Raw genomic sequence first — 18,677 nt, 5'->3', positions numbered from 1 at the left:
GTCCCTAGCGCCTCTTTTTACCTATTTTTACCGCCAACCCCAATTTGAATACTGAATCGCGCACACAGGAGAGTGGCCTGTGCGCGCTCCGGGAGGGCGGGCGTTCGCCCGCTCTCCCGTGGACTTTACTGTATCGGCCTGCTAGTGAGCAGCTGCTGTGTTGCTGTAATCCCTCCCCTACATGTCCTCATGGCCACAGGCAGCACCTGTAGGAACATGGGTGGCAAAGAGCATAGCGGTCCCTCTGTTTTGCAGGTGAGGGGAAAGAGATGGAGAATAGTCAGCTCCTTCTGCAATCCTGCTGCCTACTGGCTATGTGGGTTGTTTTTAAAAAAACACACCTGGTAAGCAGTGAGAGAGGCCCTTCAAAACTGGTTTTTATATTGCTGGATTTGAACTTGTGCCAGCAACTGACTGAGCTAGATAAAAACTGGCCAGGCCTGATGACTACCGGCCAGTGGACTCCTTTACTTGCAAGCATTTCAACTCAGAAATGTTTTAAATTAGCTCACTGCATAAAATAGCAGCAGTGGCCAGGTACTCTTTGTGACAAGGAGCAAACTCTACTCCTGGGAAAATTCTGCGCACAAAAACTTAAAATTCTGCAAAATTCTGCAAACTTTTTATTGGTCAAAATAACACAATTTACATGACAGTCTTTAAGTAATTACATTTCAAATTAATACAGAAAAAAGTTATTACTTAAAGAAGCAGCATTTTAAATATTTTGAGCAGAATTTCCCTAGAAATTCACTGTAAGAGTGTTCCTTCCACTCACTCTCCCTACTCCCCTGGTCACTTTACCCTCAGGCCCCAACTTCTCCACCTGCCAGTATCTCTCCCCTCCACCTCTAGGCTCAACCCCTTCCACTCTATCGCCACTCCCAGAGTTTGACCCCGTTCTCAGTATTGCCCCTTACACAGGCTCCCTCTCTCACACACATGCTCCCTCTCTCTAGTGCACATACACACACCCTCATACAGGCTCCCTCTCTCTTGCATACACCCTTACACAAGCTCCCTTTCTCTCTCACGCATGCACCCTCACACAGGCTACTTATGTCTCTCTTTCACTCACCCCTTCACACAGGCTCTCTCATATACGTATACAATCCCTTCACTCAGGCTAGCAACCGCATATACACTCGATCACTTTTTCATACACACCAGCTCCCAATCTCTCACACACATACACACTCCTTCACAATCCCCTCATATAGACTCCCTCTCTCTGAAACCCACACTCAAGCACCCTCCCACCCCACTCTCACACCCTCCTGCTCTCCCCACTGCTCTCTCACCCCCCCCGGTCTGACACCCCCCCCCCACTCCATCCCCCTCCTTTCTCACACCCCCTTCCCCTCCCGTCACACCCACAAACACTTCTCTACACACATTCACTCTCACCGGGGCTTTCATCTTTGCCGCAAGCAGAGCACGACCCGCGGCATGCAGGGGACTTCATCTTCACTACAAACAGCATACCAGGGCATTCATCTTTGCCGCGAATGGCGCATACACCGTTCATGCATGCCGGGTCTCCTCTGCCATTTTCTGCGCAGAATTTGGCATACACACCAGCTTCCAATCTCTCACACATGGATGATCTCAATAAGATGGAGCCCAATGCAGAAAACCTAAGTCAAATTTACTAGAAACTTTGACTAGGCACATTGAGCATGCCCAGCATGCCCTATGCCACGCGTCCATGCGGACTCCCTCTTCAGTCTCGTAACATCGAATTACGATAAAATAAAAAAACGGAGAAACCCAACTCCGTGGGGCAGCGGGCGGGTTTCCTGAGGAGTAACATCCTGCTGTCCTCGGAGAACACCTGATACAGGTAAGCAACTCTGCTTTCTCAGAGGATAAGCAGTATGTAGTCCTCACACGGGGTGAATCCCTAGCTTCAGGCTGCTTCCCAACACAAAGGGAACCAACAGACACCTAACCAGGTGCCACAGGCACACCACTACCAGTGCAGTTGGTAACAAGGGGGGAGACAGCCTGAACCTAAACAATGGGCCTTAGGTTGGGAAAGTTGGGTTCTACACCTCAAACAGATTCCGGAGGACAAACTGACTGAGCATAATGTTGCATCGACTGTCCCTATGCAGACAGTAATGTGATGTGAATGTGTGGCGAGAGCTCCACGCCTCAGCCTTGCAGATCTCCTCCAAGGGGAACTACTCGCAAATAGGCCACCTACGCTGCCATGGCTCTTACAGAAAGAGCCTTGACATGACCCCCAAGATGCAGTCCCACTGGGTGCTTTGTGTCGATGCTTTGGGTATGTCGACCACAACTTGCCTGGGTTATTGAATTGCTGCTCTTCCAGGATGAGCTGACAAGGGTTCACCATTCACCTGACCCCTGAAACAGGCAAGAGCCACTACCTGTACCTTTTAAGAAATTAAGGGCCAACCCTTTATTCAATCCATCCTGCAAAAAATTAAAAATGAGCAGGATCTTAACCAAACAAGGAAGAACCCCTCGATCTTCACACCAAGCCTCAAACACTCGCCAAACCTACACATAGGCTAAGGAATTGGAGAACTTTCTCGTTTGTAGCAAGGTGACAATCACCGCAGTAGAATATCCACACTCCAACAAGCAAGCTCTCTCAAGGGGCATACCGTCAGACAAAATTGAGTCAGATCTTCGTGAAGAACAAGCCCCTGGTGCAGCAGATCCCTGTGCGCCGAAGCCAGAGGGGAGAGACAGCTAGGAGCCTTTGCAGATCTGTATACCATGATCTCCTGGGCCAAACTGGTGCCACCAGAAGCACCAACCCCCTGTGACTCTCAATCTTCCAAATCACCCTGCCCAACATGGGCCACAGGGGAAGTCATACAGTAGCTCACCTCCGGCTACTCCTGCAAGAGGGCATCGATGCCTAAGAGCTTAGGATCTCTCCTGCGACCAAATAAATGAGGAACTTTTACAGTGTGAAAAATCGCTAGTAGATCCAGAAACACAAGGCCCCTGCGATCCTCTGCTAGCTGAATTGCCTCGTTTGACAATTCCCATTCAACTGGATCTACACTCTGTCTGCTGAGAAAGTTTGCTCTTACATTGTCTTACTTGCAATGCGTGAGGCTGAGATCTCCTGAAGATACACTTCTGCCCATTCCATAAGTTGGGCTATTTCCTGTGCCACTTGCTGGCTCTTAGTTCCACACTGCCAATTGATGCAAGGCACTGTTGTTACATTGTCCAATAATATTTGAACCACTCTACCCTGAAAACAATTGTCCAGCTGCAAGCATGCCAACCAGACCGCAAGAGCTTCCAGCCGATTGATACTCCAGAGAGACTCTTCTGCACTCCAGTGCTCTTGTGCTTTCAGCACCGTATAGTGAGCTTCCCAATCCTGGAGGTTAGCATCTGTCGTGAGCACTAGCCAGTCTGGTAAGGCTACAGAAAACCCTCTTTTTCCTCAGATCTACTTTATACCACCGCTGCAGGTGTATGTAGATCTCGATCAGCAGATGAAGCTGAATCAAATAGTCCTGAGATTGCAGGTTCCAACAAGACAGCAGAGTGTGCTGAAGAGGAAGCAAATGCGCCTTCACCGATGGTACCATTTCCAAGGTCACTGCCAAACAATTCAAACACCTGTAGTCAGGACCACACTGTCGGGCATATTGTGTTCATCAATAAACGCACCTGTGTCATTAACATCTGAATATGACCCTCCAGCATGAACACCCTGCCCTGTTTTGTGTCGAAGCGGATACCGAGAGACTCTAGCGACAGGGAAGGCTGAAGAGTGCTCTTGGCCAGATTCACCATGCTGAACCAAGCTCAGGCTCTCTTCCAGAATCTTGAAGAAAAAAGGTACTGGGCACAGAGGACAAACCAAAGGGTAGCACTCAAAAATGATAATGATGCCCCAAAGCCATGAAGTGTAGAATCGTTGATGCTCTAGCCAGATGGGGATATGCAGGTATACTTAGAACAATACCAAGGATGTCAGAAACTCCCCTGACTACATGGCCATTATCACTTAGTGCAAGGTGTCTATGCGAAAACGAGCCACCCGCATATGGTTGACTCCCTAGAGATCCAGGATAGGCAACAAAGATCCCTCTCCTTCTTGGGCACAAATAAGGAAATGGAATATCGGCCCGAATCCTCCTGAGACATAGGCACTAGAAACAAAGCCCTCAGACCAAGGAGCTTTGACAATATATGCTCCACTGCTGCCTCTTCTGTGGGGAGTGGCAGGGAGACACTATGCGCATATCCATCTCGTATCATCTCCAGGACACACTGGACTGATGAGATATCGACCTACCTCTGATAAAGGAGAGAGAGAGAGGAGACCCTCTATCTCCTGTTCCTGGGGGTGGGTCAGTACACCTTCACTGAGAGGCTCAGGAGGTTCCATTACCCGAGCCTATGCCCCGTCTGGGCCAAAGGACTTGGACCTACCCAAAGGCTGAGTCCTCTGAAAAGCCACTCCTCTGTAGGCCAAAAATGTATGGATCCACCAGAACTGCCTCTAATGCTGAAGGGATGCAGCATCTGCTTTTTATCCTCTGGCAATCGAGGAATGTGGGACTTGCCCCATTTATTCACATTTTGTCCAACTCGCTCCCAAACAAAGGTGAGCCTTTAAGGGCAACTTCTTAAGATTACACTTGACAGACGTATGGACCAACCAATTTCTCAGTCATAACTGGCACCTGGTCGCCACAACTGAATCCACCCCTCTGACTGAGGGACGGACCAAATCGCAGCCCGCATCTGCCATAAAGGTTACTGCTTGTTCCATTACTGCCCTGGAATTTACACCAGATTCATCAATCTCCTGAGAGAGAAGTAAATAAGAGCGAGCCACCAGGAAACAATAAGAAGATATCTGCAAGTCATTGCCATTGCTTGAAATGCTTGCCTAAGGATGGCCTCAATTCTTCCATCATGCATCCTTCAAGACTACTCTTCCCTCTACGGGAATAGTAATTTGCTTGGTGACAGCACATACAAGCACATCCCCTTGTCCCCATTTAAAATTCGCTTCAGGGGTGCCCCACTCAAGATCAATCAATTCTGGAATGGGCTCCATTACAGGGAAAAAAACCCAGGAGGCTTTACGCAAAGACGACAAAATGGGATTCTTTCGTGGCTCAGCCAGGGTCTCAGCACTCTCACTACCTTCAGCCTCTGGAAAACCCAGAGCCAGCAATTCATCCCTGTGAAGAAATGCAATGCCGTTCTGTATGGCTCCTAACCCAGAGGAATATCCCTAACCTCCAGGGAGCAGAGATCCATATCATCATGACAATGCCCTACAACAGGGCAAGGTGCACCCTGGTGCCTGCCTACTACGCCACCCTTGCGGGATCTTGGACAGTCAACCTTGGTCAGCTCTGCCTTTCATGCCTGTTGAAAGGATCCATGGCAAAGGCAGAGGGGTGGCGGGCTGCTACCCACTGAGTGTTCTTCCTCTGCTGACGATCCAGTTGGGGAGGCCTCAAAAACCAAGTGAACATCTGACATATCCCACTCCAGTCCCATTTCTGCTATTTTAGGGAAGGGCCAGGCTCAGCAAAAGCCACCGGAGAACGCCCCCTGAGCCTCCAGGCAGCGCTGACACAGTTTAGAGGGTACACCAGGGTGCGAGGCCCTAATTTTGCAAGCAGCACACACTGCAAGATTGCCTAGGCTTCTTTGTTACTGGTGCCATGCTATGCATCCACAATCAACAAGCTCCACTGCATCAGAAAACAGAGCATCGAACTGTGCACCCATCTAATATATGGAAGCCCAAGAAAAAACGAATGTCTATCCCTGAATGCCCAACCTGGTCATCCAAAGAATTGGATGCACAAACCTGAACATCCAGAACCTGAATGCCCAAAAAATCCTGGAAGTGGAGGCACGAATCTATTACGGGCCCAGATGTGGACATGCATGAACACTGCCGTGGCCTACCACGCGGGGCCACAGAAAAGCCTGAGAACAGGGCCTAGCCTAAAAGACCACTCAACCCGCCAGATTGCTGCAATCCCCAAGCCCTCCCAAGAAGGTGGGAAATAAGTCAGACGAGTGCACTGAGGTCTCCGAAGCACAACTCCTTACCTGAGCTCAGATTGTCTGGGCCGAGAACAGCTCAGGTCTCTGGCTGCAGGGGTAAAGAGCAATTGCCTTCACCGCTGCAATCGGCTTCCTGCAACCACTAGCCTCTCAGTTAGATCTCTCATCAGCTAAGTCCAAACTGGGAACCGGCTACCAGACCAAGGCACTCAACCGCTAACCTTTCAGCCGGAACTCTCATCAGCTAAGTCCACGCCAGGAATCGGCTGCCGGACCAAGGAACTCGACTGGAGGAGGGATCGAATGGATATCACCCCATGAGAAACTCGACTGAGGGAGGGACCTTTTGGTATCACCTCTGAAGAATGGTGCGTATAGTCTCCTTTAATCTCCTCTCTCTTTTCCTTTATTTTTTTGTAAAGCAATCCCTCAGTAGGGAGATGCACGTCCACCATCTGCTGGAGACGAAGAATACAAGCGGGCTGTCACTGCAGGGATATATATACTGTGATGTCAGCTTTCCTCCATCTCCATCTGCTGGTAGAGGTGTATAACCCCACTGGTTTTGGATTCATCTGTCTGGATGCTAGAAATAGAAAACACTGAAGGAGACAGAGAGAGAACACGTTCATGTGGAAGCGGGGTTTTGTGTTAGTTTACAATGTGCCTGGCAGTGGAAGGTGTTTGTGCTGCTGTTACTGAGAGGTGACCCCAGAATATGAAAATATCTTTTAGTATGATGAGCTGTAAGGGAAACATCCAAGCTCCATTGTTTGGGGGAATTTCAGTGGATGCACAGAGTTAGAGAACTGGAGGTGCAGGATTTATAAATGTCATAATTAAATAAGTATGCACTAAAATCCAACCCCATCCATAACCCCGCCCCCATATGATCAAAGCCTCGCCCCTGCCCCACCCTGCCGGGCCGGGCCATGGAAAAATGGTCTTGCTTGAAGGCAGTCCCTGGTGCAAAAAAGTTTGGGGACCACTGGGTTAGATAATAATGAAAGCCCTGTTTTCCCATGGGTAAAATATTATCCAGGCAAAAAAAAAAAAGAAGATTCCAAGAAAAGGTCACAGAGAAACAGACACAAAGAAAAATCTCAGGCCTCTTTCAGTCTTTTTTTGTATCTAACAGGCAAAAAGAGGAAGGCTGACAAACAGAAGGCACTGTAGCCACAAGAATTACTATTCATAAATGAAATGATAATCCTGCAGCTGAAGGAGCTTGCTTTCACATGGCACCCAGAACCATCCCCATCTCAACCTTTGCTGCACTGAGAAGCAGAATCTGACTATGACTCCCTGAGGAGCAACCTGTCTGGGCTGCATAATGCCTGGGGCCCACAATGGTTGCACATGCACAAACCTAATGAGTGCTCTGCAGTGTGGCAAGCAGCAGCTGGAGGTGCTGGTCGCCTCTGTGCAGGGCTGGCATAAGAGAAGCAATGCTGACAGATGGCTCCCACATGGGGCCAGCAGATGAGGTGCACACAGCAGTACTGACAGCCAGCTGCCACATAAGACAACAGAACAGGAAGAAGAGCATGGACCACCAGATTCCACGTGGGACTGGCAGAGGAGGAAGAAAGCTGCACTGACAATCAGCTCCCACATTCCAGCAGCAGAAGAGGAGGAGGAGAAGCAGCAGCATTCACATCTGGCAGGAGGTGACACAGTGCTGACAATGGTTCCAATGTGGGCATCAGCTGAAGAAAAGCAAAGAACAGTGCTGACAGCTGGATCCCACATGGGGTCAACAGCTGGCTCCTACATAAGACCACAAAAAAAAGAGAATGGAGAAATGACTTACCTGATAATTTCGTTTTCCTTAGTGTAGGCAGATGGACTCAGGACCAATGGGTATAGTGTACTCCTGATAGCAGTTGGAGACGGATCAGATTTCAATCTGACATCAGCCCTAGTACATATACCCCTGCAGGAAGTGCAGCTCTTCAGTATTCTCCTTGAAAAGCAATTGTGGATATATGCATGACTGAATAATTTGAATAACTTGGATAACTTGATTAATTTGAACTGGCTGAATTGGCTATAGCTGGAGGCCGCCAGTGCCCTCAACCGAGAAATGTTGACACCCGGTAGGATGGGTGTCCGCATGGCTTACCCATGAATCACTCGCTCTCGGGGATGTCACCCAAGAATTCCATGAATAATGGCAGCCGTGGGTGGGATGCTGAGTCCATCTGTCTACACTAAGGAAAACGAAATTATCAGGTAAGTAATTTCTCCATTTCCTAGCGTGTAGCAGATGGACTCAGGACCAATGTGATGTAAAAAAACTACTCCCGAACAGGGTGGGAGGCTGCCCGTGGCCCACTTAGTACTGCCCTTGCAAATGCTGTGTCCTCTCAAGTCTGAACATCCAGGCGGTAAAACCTGGAGAAGGTGTGGATGGAGGACCATGTCGCTGCCCGACAGATCTCGGCGAGTGACAGCATTGGTTTCCGCCCAGGACATTGCCTGGGCTCTAGTGGAATGGGCCTTGACTTGTAAAGGCTTGCCTGCTTCTACGTAGGCCGCCTTGATGACTTCTTTGATCCAGCGGGCTATGGTTGCTCGCGAGGCCACTTCCCCTTGCTTCTTTCCGCTGTGAAGGATGAATAGATGGTCCATCTTTCGTACGGATTCCGACCTTTCCAGGTATCGTACTAGGAGTCTGCTGACATTGAGGTGGCATAGACTGTGAGACTCTTCCGAATTCTTATGCTCATCTGGCGATGGTAGCGAGATGGTTTGGTTGAGATGGAAGTGAGAAACCACTTTGGGGAGGAAGGACGGGACCATGAGTAACTGGATGGTTCCAGGGGTGAGTCTGAGGAACGGCTCCTGGCAGGACAGTGCTTGTAGCTCGGAGATAGACTGCCACCAGTCTTCAATGTTAATAGTCAGAGAGACAGGCCACGAAGAGGTCTGAAGGAGGTTCCTGCTAAGAAATCTAGGACCAGGTTGAGGTTCCAAAGAGGCACCAGCCACTTTAGGGGTGGTCAGATCTGCTTGACTCCTTTCAGAAAGCGGGAGACATCCGGCTGAGAGGCTAGGCTGCCGCTCTCACTCTTGGTTCCGTAGCATGACAATACTGCCACCTGTACCTTGATGGAGTTGAGAGACAATCCCTTCTGTAGTCCGTTCTGCAGGAATTCCAAAATCTCAGGAATTTTGACTGAATGTGGAATGATGTCGCGGTCCTCACATCAGGCTTTGAATACTCTCCAAATTCTTATGTATGTTAGGGATGTGGAGATCTTGCGTGCTCGGAGCAGGGTGTCAATTACTGCCCCCGAGTATCCGCTCTTCCTCAGGCAAGTCCTCTCAATGGCCCGGCCGTAAGAGAGAATCGAGCTGGATCCTCGTGGAGGATTGGCCCTTGTTGGAGCAAGTCCCTGTGTGGCTGTAGCGGGAGGGGGCTCCCTGTCAGCAGCCTTCGCATGTCTGCGTACCACGGTCTTCTTGGCCAGTCTGGGGCCACTAGAAGTACTGGTCTCTTGTGGTGTTCTATCTTGTGGATGATTGCGCCCAATAGGGGCCACGGTGGGAAGGCATACAATAGAGTTTCCTAGGGCCAGGTCTGTACCAGGGCACCGATTCCGTGGGACTGAGGTTCCCGCCTGCAGCTGAAGAAGCTGGGCACTTGGGAATTGGACCGGTTTGCCAGGAGGTCCATGGTTGGTGTTCCCCAATGGTTTACTATCAATTGGAATGCTGTGGTCAACAGCCTCCATTCTCCTAGGTCTAGGCTTTCTCTGCTAAGGTAATCCGCAGCGACGTTGTCTTTCCCTGCGATTGGGACTGCCAAGATCTCTTGAAGGTTTGCTTCCGCCCATGACATTAGGGGGTCTATTTCCAGAGACACTGTTGGCTTCTGGTTCCTCCCCGACGGTTGATGTAGGCCACTGTTGTGGCGTTGTCCGACATTACTCTGACTGATTTGTCTCGGAGTCTGTGACCGAACCGTAGGCAGGCTAGTCTGACTGCCCTGGCTTCTAGGCGATTGATGTTCCATCCCGACTCTTCTTTGTTCCATTGCCCCTGGGCAGTTAGCTCCTGGCAGTGCGCTCCCCATCTTCGTAGGCTGGCGTCCGTGGTGAGCAGGATCCAGGTTGGTGAGGATAGTCTCACTCCCTGGCTCAGATGGCCATCTTGTAGCCACCATCGAAGTTGGGTCCGAACTTTGTCCGGGAGCTGAAGATGTACGGTGTAATTCTGGGACAGCGGATTCCATCGTGATAGTAGTGAGCACTGTAGGGGTCTCATGTGAGCTCTTGCCCATGGCACTACTTCCAGTGTGGATGCCATGAGGCCAAGGACTTGGAGGTAGTCCCATACTGTGGGACGAAGCTCGCTCAACAGGGTTCGCAACAGGGTCATCAGTTTTGATCTCCTTGTCGGTGTCAGGATGATCTTGTCTTGTTTGGTGTCGAACCAGACTCCCAAGTATTCTAGAGATTGGGAGGGCTGCAGACAGCTCTTGTTTGTGTTGACCACCCACCCGAGGCTCTCCAGTAGAGTTTTGACTCTGTTGGTCGCCTGGTGACTTTCCTCTGGGGATTTCGCCCTGATCAGCCAATCGTCTAGATAAGGGTGTACGAGGATTCCTTCGTTCCTCAGTGTTGCTGCCACTACCACCATGATCTTGGTGAACGTCTGGGGTGCTGTGGCTAACCCGAATGGTAGTGCCCGGAACTGGTAGTGACAGTCCAGGATCGTGAAGCGTAGAAAACGCTGATGCTCTTGATGGATCGGAATGTGTAGGTAGGCTTCCGACAGATCCAGGGATGTAAGGAACTGCCTGGTTGTATCGCCCTTATTACCGAGCGTAGTGTTTCTATGCGGAAGCGAGGAATCTTCAGGTGGTGGTTGACCAATTTGAGGTACAGGATGGGGAATGATAAAATAGATGGAATAATGTCCAGTATTTATTTGTTGTGCGGGCACCGGTGTTATAGCCTCTAAGGCTAGCAATCTGGTCAGTGTAGCTTCCACTGCCATCCTCTTGGAAAGGTTGTGGCAGGGGGATTCCACAAACTTGTCCAGAGGGAGGTGGTGGAAATCCAGGTAATATCGATCTCGAATGATGGCTAGGACCCACTTGTCCACAGTTATCTCGACCTATCTTTGGTAGACTAGGGCAAGTCTGCCCCCTATGGCTTCTTCCTTTGGACGGGTCGGCTGAGGCCTGGGCCCAAGCCGGCTCTCCTTTTGTTGTGCTTGTTCCGAAAGGACTGGCTCCTGCCTGCGGGGCGAGCCGCTTGATATGTGCTTCTGTATGGGTTGAAGCGCTGTGATCCTCTGCCCCTGGAAGTTCGGGGGAAGGGTCGCTGGTTTCTCTTATTCCTGTCTTCTGGTAGCTGCAGCAGTGGGGATTCGCCCCATTTGTTGGCTAGTTTCTCTAGTTTGCTTCCAAACAGGAGGGTTCCCTTGAAGGGCATCCTTGTGAGTCTCGTTTTGGAAGATGCGTCGGCCGACCAGCTTCGGAGCCAGAGTTGTCTTCTGGCTGCCATGGCTGATGACACTCTTCTAGCTGCGGTGCGCACCAGATCAGAAGCGGCATCGGTGAGGAATGATACTGCTGGTTCCAGGGCTTCCCCAGGAATGTTGTTCCTGGTCTGTGATAAGCAGGCGCGTGTCACCATGGCACAGCAGGCCGCGATCTGTAGAGACATAGCGGAGACGTCAAAAGACTGTTTGAGGATGGATTCCAGATGTCTGTCTTGAGCATCCTTGAGTGTTGCTCCTCCCTCAACTGGGATAATAGTGCGCTTCAAGACCGTGTAGACCATGGCATCCACTTTCGGACATGCCAGGAGATCTTTGGCAGTTGGGTCCAGAGGGTACATGGCTGCCAGGGCACGCCCCCCCTTTGAACGTAGTCTCCGGGGCATCCCATTCCAAGTCAATTAACTGCTGGACAGCTTGTAATAGTGGGAAATGATGGGAGGTTTGATGGAGTCCCTCTAGTAGGGGATTCATCTTAGGTTCCCCGAGGCACTTGTGCCCAGGATCGCGAGCTCTTTCAATCTGTGTGCGACCAGGTCTGGAAGCTCATCCTTGGTGAAGAAGCGCCTCATGGTTTGGTGGGGCTCTGTCCCCGGAGGGAGTTCCCCTTCCTCCAGGGTTTCTGATTCCTCATCTGAGTTGTTCATGTCCCCGAAGGTGGGGCTTCTGGGCGATGGAATCACGTCCTTGGGCATAGAGGGTCCCGGGATGTTGAGGTCCTCTGGCGGAGGTTGTGGCTGTATTATCGGAGGCCCCGGTTGCATATGGACAAAGGTTTGTAGGCCTTTGAAGAATTCCACCCAGGAGATAGATGCTTGGTCTAAATTAAGAGGCGCTGTGTCCCTGGGGAGCCCCGTTTGAGGGAGGGTCCACTGAGAGACGCTAGGTCCAGCGCACTGTTCGAGAAGCTGGAACCTGGTACCGGCTGGGGAGGACCATGGGCTGGATCCCCCAGGGCCTCCTCGCACTGTATACACAGGGCCGTGGCCTCCTCCTGCTGTGCAGCTCTAATGTGGCATGCTGGGCAAAGGCCCTGAGTCTTGAGCTTCTTTTCCGGTGGTGCCATGGCTTGTGCGAGTAAAATACAGGGCCCGGGTGGCTTAGTTAAGCGCACCGGTGCATCGACATTGGCGTGTAGAATTGGTATACACACAGGGAGATGTGCGCGCTGTTGTGCGCACAGATCGAAGTTATGCACCCGGCACAGTAAGTGCGTGGCTATGCGCGTCGCTTGTGCGCATGGTACTTGGGCGCGCGATGTTGTGCGCACAAGACATTTGTGCGCACTGCTCGCCTCTGCGCACGATCAGGGCGGCGAACAGATCAAAGTGGTGACGGCAACCACGTGGACAATATGGCGACCACCTCGGAGGGTCTCCACGTGGGAGGACCCTCGGATCTAACCGGGGTCTAGCCCTGCTAGGGCAGATCAACCCGGTGGCACTGGTCCCGGCTGGCGACCTGTGCGACTCCTCGAGCTTCAGAGACTGGAGACTTTTAAATAGATTTCTACCTTACCTTGTCTCGGTGCTTCCCGGTCTCGTTCCGGGCGGTCTCCGGCTGCGGGGGGAAAGGGAAAATACCTTCACCGCCGCGCTCTAATTTGCACCCGCTGCCTCTCAGCCTCACCCAATGTCGGGGGCTAGGTCCCCGCCGAGGGGCGGCCGCTGGCCCGAGGCTTACCTCCGAGGGATCGTGGAAATCACCTCGGGAATTCTCAACTGGGGGAGGGACCCAATGGGTGTCACTGCAGGGGAGCGGGGCTCTTCTGTAGAGGTAAGATTTCTTCTTGCTTTGGTTTTCTTTGTTAAATTACTCTAACGCTGTGCTAGCGTGCATAGAGTCCCGAACGGCAATGGAGACGGAAAATACTGAAGAGCTGCACTTCCTGCAGGGGTATATGTACTAGGGCTGACGTCAGATTGAAATCTGATCCGTCTCCAACTGCAATCAGGAGTACACTATACCCATTGGTCCCGAGTCCATCCTGCTACACGCTAGGAAAATAGCATTAACAGCTAGCACCCACAGAGAGTGGCACAAGAGGAGAAGTAGCATTACGGTCAGCTCCCACATGGGGCAGCACAAAAAGAGGACGAGTTAACAGCCGACCTCTGCACAGAGCCAAGAGGAGGAGGAGGAGGAGGAGAAGCAGCAGCCCTGACAGCTGGCTCCCTTGCAGGTCCAGCTGGTCCTCCACAGTGCAGTCACCTCTTCCCCGCCCTCACATCTTTGTTGAAAGCAGGCGGCTCTTAGCATGCTGCCACTTCTCCCACCTCCAGCAGCTCACTCTGCTCAGGAGAACCAATGAGCCACAGGAGGAACACTGAGAAATGCTTTCACCTGCTCCCTCAGCTGCTCCTATCTGCTGCCCCAAGCATTGGGGAAAGCAGCAGAGATGCACAAAAAAAGAAAAGAAAGCAGAGTGAAGCAATGGAAGGAAGAGAAGGGTGGGAGGGAGAAAAAGAGGAAAGCAGAATGGAGATGGAGGGGAGGAGTCCCGTCAGGACTGCCATCAGGTGGGCTACCATATGAGCTTAGAGGCAATGAGGTGACGACATGGTGAGGCAGATCCTACAGTTCATTACCACACATGACTCGCTTCATAACTAAAGATGGCTCTGATGGTTCTCTTGGTGTCTCTAGGACTCCCAATCACAATTCCAGTGGAGATTTCAAAAACTGGGAACTCCCTGCACTTGCTCCTGACATGAGCCCAGACGCTGCAGAGCAGGAAGGAGAGAAGCCTGCCATTTTAAGGTGTCACATCTTTGCAGGAATGGGAGGGGATAGAGAGAGAATGAACCCGAAGTTTGGCCTTTACCTGCCGGAGATCAACAATTTACTGGAGAAGTGCGGGAGAACCTAGTTATATGGTGCTGCTGCTGAAATCCTTTGATGTGAGCTTTCGTTGGTCTTCCCCTGTCGTGTGATAGCGAATGCCCGATGGTTTCAGCCTGGCAAGGAGAATGCTACATAATGCTTGTACATAATGCAATTTTCAAAGTGATTTACCAGGATGACTCGGCCTGCATGAAAGCGTTCTAGGAGGTGTGGTTAGATCAGGGGAGGACAATAGTGCATGTACAAGACATTTCCATGCTTCATGCTAATTTCCAGAGAGAAACCACCCCCCCTGTTTCCCTTTGAAAATTAGTGGAATGTATGCATGTTAAAAGCACCACTGCACTTTACAGCTACCTGGGCCACATGAAGATGCTTTCTAAAGATTTTTATTTTCACGGCTCTCTCTCATGGAGAGAGATAACATCATAAGAAATTGCCATGCTGGGTCAGATCAAGGGTCCATCAAGCCCAGCATCCTCTTTCCAACAGAGGCCAAAACCAGGCCACAAGAACCTGGCAATTACCCAAACACTAAGAAGATCCCATGCTACTGATGCAATTAATAGCAGTGGCTATTCCCTAAGTATAATTGATTAATAGCCATTAATGGACTTCTCCTCCAAGAACTTATCCAAACCTTTTTTGAACCCAGCTACACTAACTGCACTAACCACATCCTCTGGCAACAAATTCCAGAGCTTTATTGTGTGTTGAGTGAAAAAGAATTTTCTCCGATTAGTCTTAAATGTGCTACTTGCTAACTTCATGGAATGCCCCCTAGTCCTTCTATTATTCGAACGTGAAAATAACCGAGTCACATCTACTCGCTACTAGCTCACAAGTTAGAGAAACTTCTCCTCCTCCCTTATCAATGAGAGTGAAACCTCTAAGCCCAACTGACCCATTTCTTGTGCACAGAGCGCTTCTGCTGCAGGTGCTTACCGCTGTCACTGCTGGCATCGGGGACAAAGCAGCGGACAGCCTGCAGAGTGGCCTGGAGGGATGCGGGCTCTCGCTCCTGCGATGTCCCAATTGTTACCTCCTCCTGCGCACTTGCCTCCGTCTCTGTTCCTGGTGGGCACAATGTGCTCAGACCCAGAGCAATGCATGATGATCCTGTTCCAAAAACATAAGAAAAAAAAAAAAAGTTCATGAAACAAGCCACAAACCTAGGACTGCCCTTTTCTCTGGATCTGACCCAGAGTCCTTAGGTTCTAGCCAATCCTCCTCACACTCTGGATCAAACCCATATATCTCTGGATTCCCAGTGCTTCTATACCGCACCATTCTGGCAGAGGGTGTTTCTACAGCAGCGCCAGCATTAGGGAGACTGGGGCCATGGAGGAAGTGATAGTCTCCTTTCATCCCACTCCTCTTAGGGCCGTGAGAGTAGGAGCAGGAGAGAAAAAGCACTTCCTCTGTCTTCCTCTGTAGCTGCTCTCTCAATGGGGCTGTGATCAGGAGGGGAAGACAGCATACAGAGGAAGAGGAAAAGAAGACAAAATCTGGAAAAGGGAGGAATGAAGGGAGGAAGAGGAGGAGCGTGCCCTACAGGGGAGAAGAAGCGGAGACATCACCCCTGGATCTCAAGTTTGGGAGAGAGGCAGAGAGGAAAAGGGCTGCCCCCCCACCCCTGGAGGTACAAGAAAGGGGAGTGGGTGAAGAAGTGGCGGAGGACTGGATTGTACGAGTTAAAAGGGGCAGGTGGGTTGATGACAGAAAGGCATCGGCTGAGACGGGGGAATAGGCAAAGGATCTAGTTCATGAGGCAAACCCACACAAACCACAGCGTGGGCCATAAGGTTTGAATGTGGTGAAGCCCACACCTCATTTTCCAAACTATAAAGCACAAGATATATTTACACATAAATGTAGACTTAAAAAGTTAGCCGCAAATACATCACGTGTTTTAGGGAAGCATTTTCTCTTTTAATAAAATGTTCCTTTCCTGTACAGTTTAAGGAGAGACTGAAGTTCCTATTTTACATGAAATTTTTTCCTTGCAGTCTAAGGGCTGTTACCTAGGACGATTAAAGCATCTGAATCATTCCGATTTCTACCAGAATTAGCAGTACCTGAATAAGCAGGATGCCCTGAATTATACCGTTGCTGCTAAAAACCACACATGTGCTCAATTACGCTCAAACAGCTAGGAAGCTCTGTCATACTGCTTGATGCCAGGCAGCAACAGAGCCCTCACTAACACATGCGAGCCTTGAATCACTTTACACCCCCCAAACACACACAAATATGTCACTCCTTCCTACCCCCAACACCTGGACACCCCCCTAGCACACACAAATCCTGTTACTCCTCCTCCTCCACCTAAACACACACTCCCAGAAACCTCCTTTCCACCTTCAAAACACTAATTTGGATAGCTAGTCTAACCCAAACACCCCTTCCCGCTCCCAAACGCACGTAAATCCCTGAAACACAAACCTTTTTTCCCCAGCGTTGAACCCTGACACATGCTCGCACCTTTGCAAGGACAAGAGAATGGAAGCAGGGTCAAAAAAATAGGCTAGCAAAATGATGCAAGGCCTAAACTCAAACCCAAGAAAGACAGACTTATAACCGTGCTGGAGGAAAGAAGAGATGAGGGGAACGTTTGGCAAGCTTCCGTGAGTTACAGGAAGGTGAATTTTTCCATAGAAAAGGAAATTCTAGGACAAGGGAAATTCTAGGACAAAGGATCAGAGGAAAAATGAAATAGTAGCAACCAAAACAGCAACAGAATTTAAACAAGCTTAGGACAGACACAAAACTTAATGGGCAGGTGAGGGTCACAGGTAGAAGAAATGAGAGCGGGGACTTAAATATTTGTTCAAGTCATATGGAACTGTAAATGGCCAAAGGAAAGAATGGAAGCCAGTGGGCAGAGTGTGGTGACACAACTGCATTCATTTTCAAAAAGGCTGGGGAAACATGGTTGCAAGCTTAATTTCAACAAGCACAGAGTGACTGGATACTACAACAGATAAATGTCTCACTTGTTTTGTAGGCCATGTGGATTATAGCAAAGTGTGTGGTAAGACATGGGATGGAGCCTGGACGTTGGGTTAAGTATGGCATTTATAAAAACCAAAAAGAAAGACCACAAGGTCTGAAATAGGCTACCCGCAGAAGTGGTGGAGGCCAGCACGAACAGACTTTAAAAATACTTGGAACCTATATGAAGAGCAGTGATAGGAGCGGGGTTGAGAGCCAGGTGAGCTGGTGTATGGACTTTAAATGCTCACCTACCCATAGTGGTAAAGAACCAGAGAAGACAACCAGATGGGCCTGATGAACCAATTGGTCCTTATCATCCGTCATGTGCTATGTTACATTACCTCATCCTGTCCTCAAACACATGCAAGTCCCGACATCCCTTCCACCCAACTTGAAACCACATTTTGTAAAACTGTATTAAATACCCACTTAGTCTTTCTAAATCATAACTAATCTGATTACTGTGGCTAACAATAAGTATTGTTTACACTAACCTTTCCCAAAATGACTTTGAAATGCATTCTCTTTGAATTTAATCAGATTCTGTTAAGGATAAGTAGGAACCTTCCTTTTCAGCTATTTTATTTTGCCTGGGAATTTCATTTTTAGAACAAAAACAAATCAGTGGAAAACTGACTTTTCCATTGATTTTGCTCCTACATGTTATGACAAAGTCAGTTTTCTACTGATTTCTTTTTGTTCTAACATTGAACCTCCCAGGCAAAATCAAATAAAACTAAGATACCATTTATTAGATGAACATAATCACAGGGCCTGATTTATTATGGGAACATTGCTAAGTAAATGAGGCCCATAGACAGATATTTCAAACTAATCTGAGGTAAAGTTAAATGTTTGTACTGTATTTGAAAAGTAACTGATACCACAGTGAAAGATCTCCCTATATTAAAGGAAACTGCGCGTCAGATTTCACTGGAAATAACAGAAAACTGCAGTGGGAGAATGAATCTTAGTGAGCCTCTCTGGTGATGCCAAATTAGCACTGCACTCAAATCTCTCTAAGACAGCTTACACTGAAGCTTAGAGAATTCTGTTTCCTGAGTACTGGCAAGTGTATGGGTCCTCTGACACTTTCAGATTTAGCCAAAAGACAGGACATTTGCATATACTGCTTGAAAAAAAGAAAAAAAGACAGGCTGAGTTCTGCAGTAGTCTGCTGATTTGTGTGTCACAGGCCCAGCTTTGCTTCACCCTTCCTGCTGTGATATAGATCAATGTCTCAACCCTCTCCTGGAGGCACACCTAACCATTCTGGTTTT

At 49.5% G+C, this 18,677-nt stretch overlaps 1 protein-coding gene across 1 annotated transcript in view; it reads right to left on the bottom strand.

Moving 5' to 3' along the window:
- Positions 1 to 18,677, bottom strand: part of LOC115094348 — a 188,053-nt gene that overhangs the window by 11,389 nt on the left and 157,987 nt on the right. Inside the window, exon 13 of the mRNA XM_029607304.1 lies at positions 15,346 to 15,519. Within this exon, the coding sequence (XP_029463164.1) occupies positions 15,346 to 15,519 (174 nt within the window). The remainder of the gene's footprint in view (positions 1 to 15,345; positions 15,520 to 18,677) is intronic.

The sequence above is a fragment of the Rhinatrema bivittatum genome, chromosome 6 (genome assembly GCF_901001135.1).
Source record: "Rhinatrema bivittatum chromosome 6, aRhiBiv1.1, whole genome shotgun sequence".
NCBI classification, from domain to species: Eukaryota; Metazoa; Chordata; class Amphibia; order Gymnophiona; family Rhinatrematidae; genus Rhinatrema; species Rhinatrema bivittatum.
The sequence above is the reverse complement of the archived record's forward strand: the minus strand, read 5'-3'. Positions and strand labels throughout refer to the sequence as shown.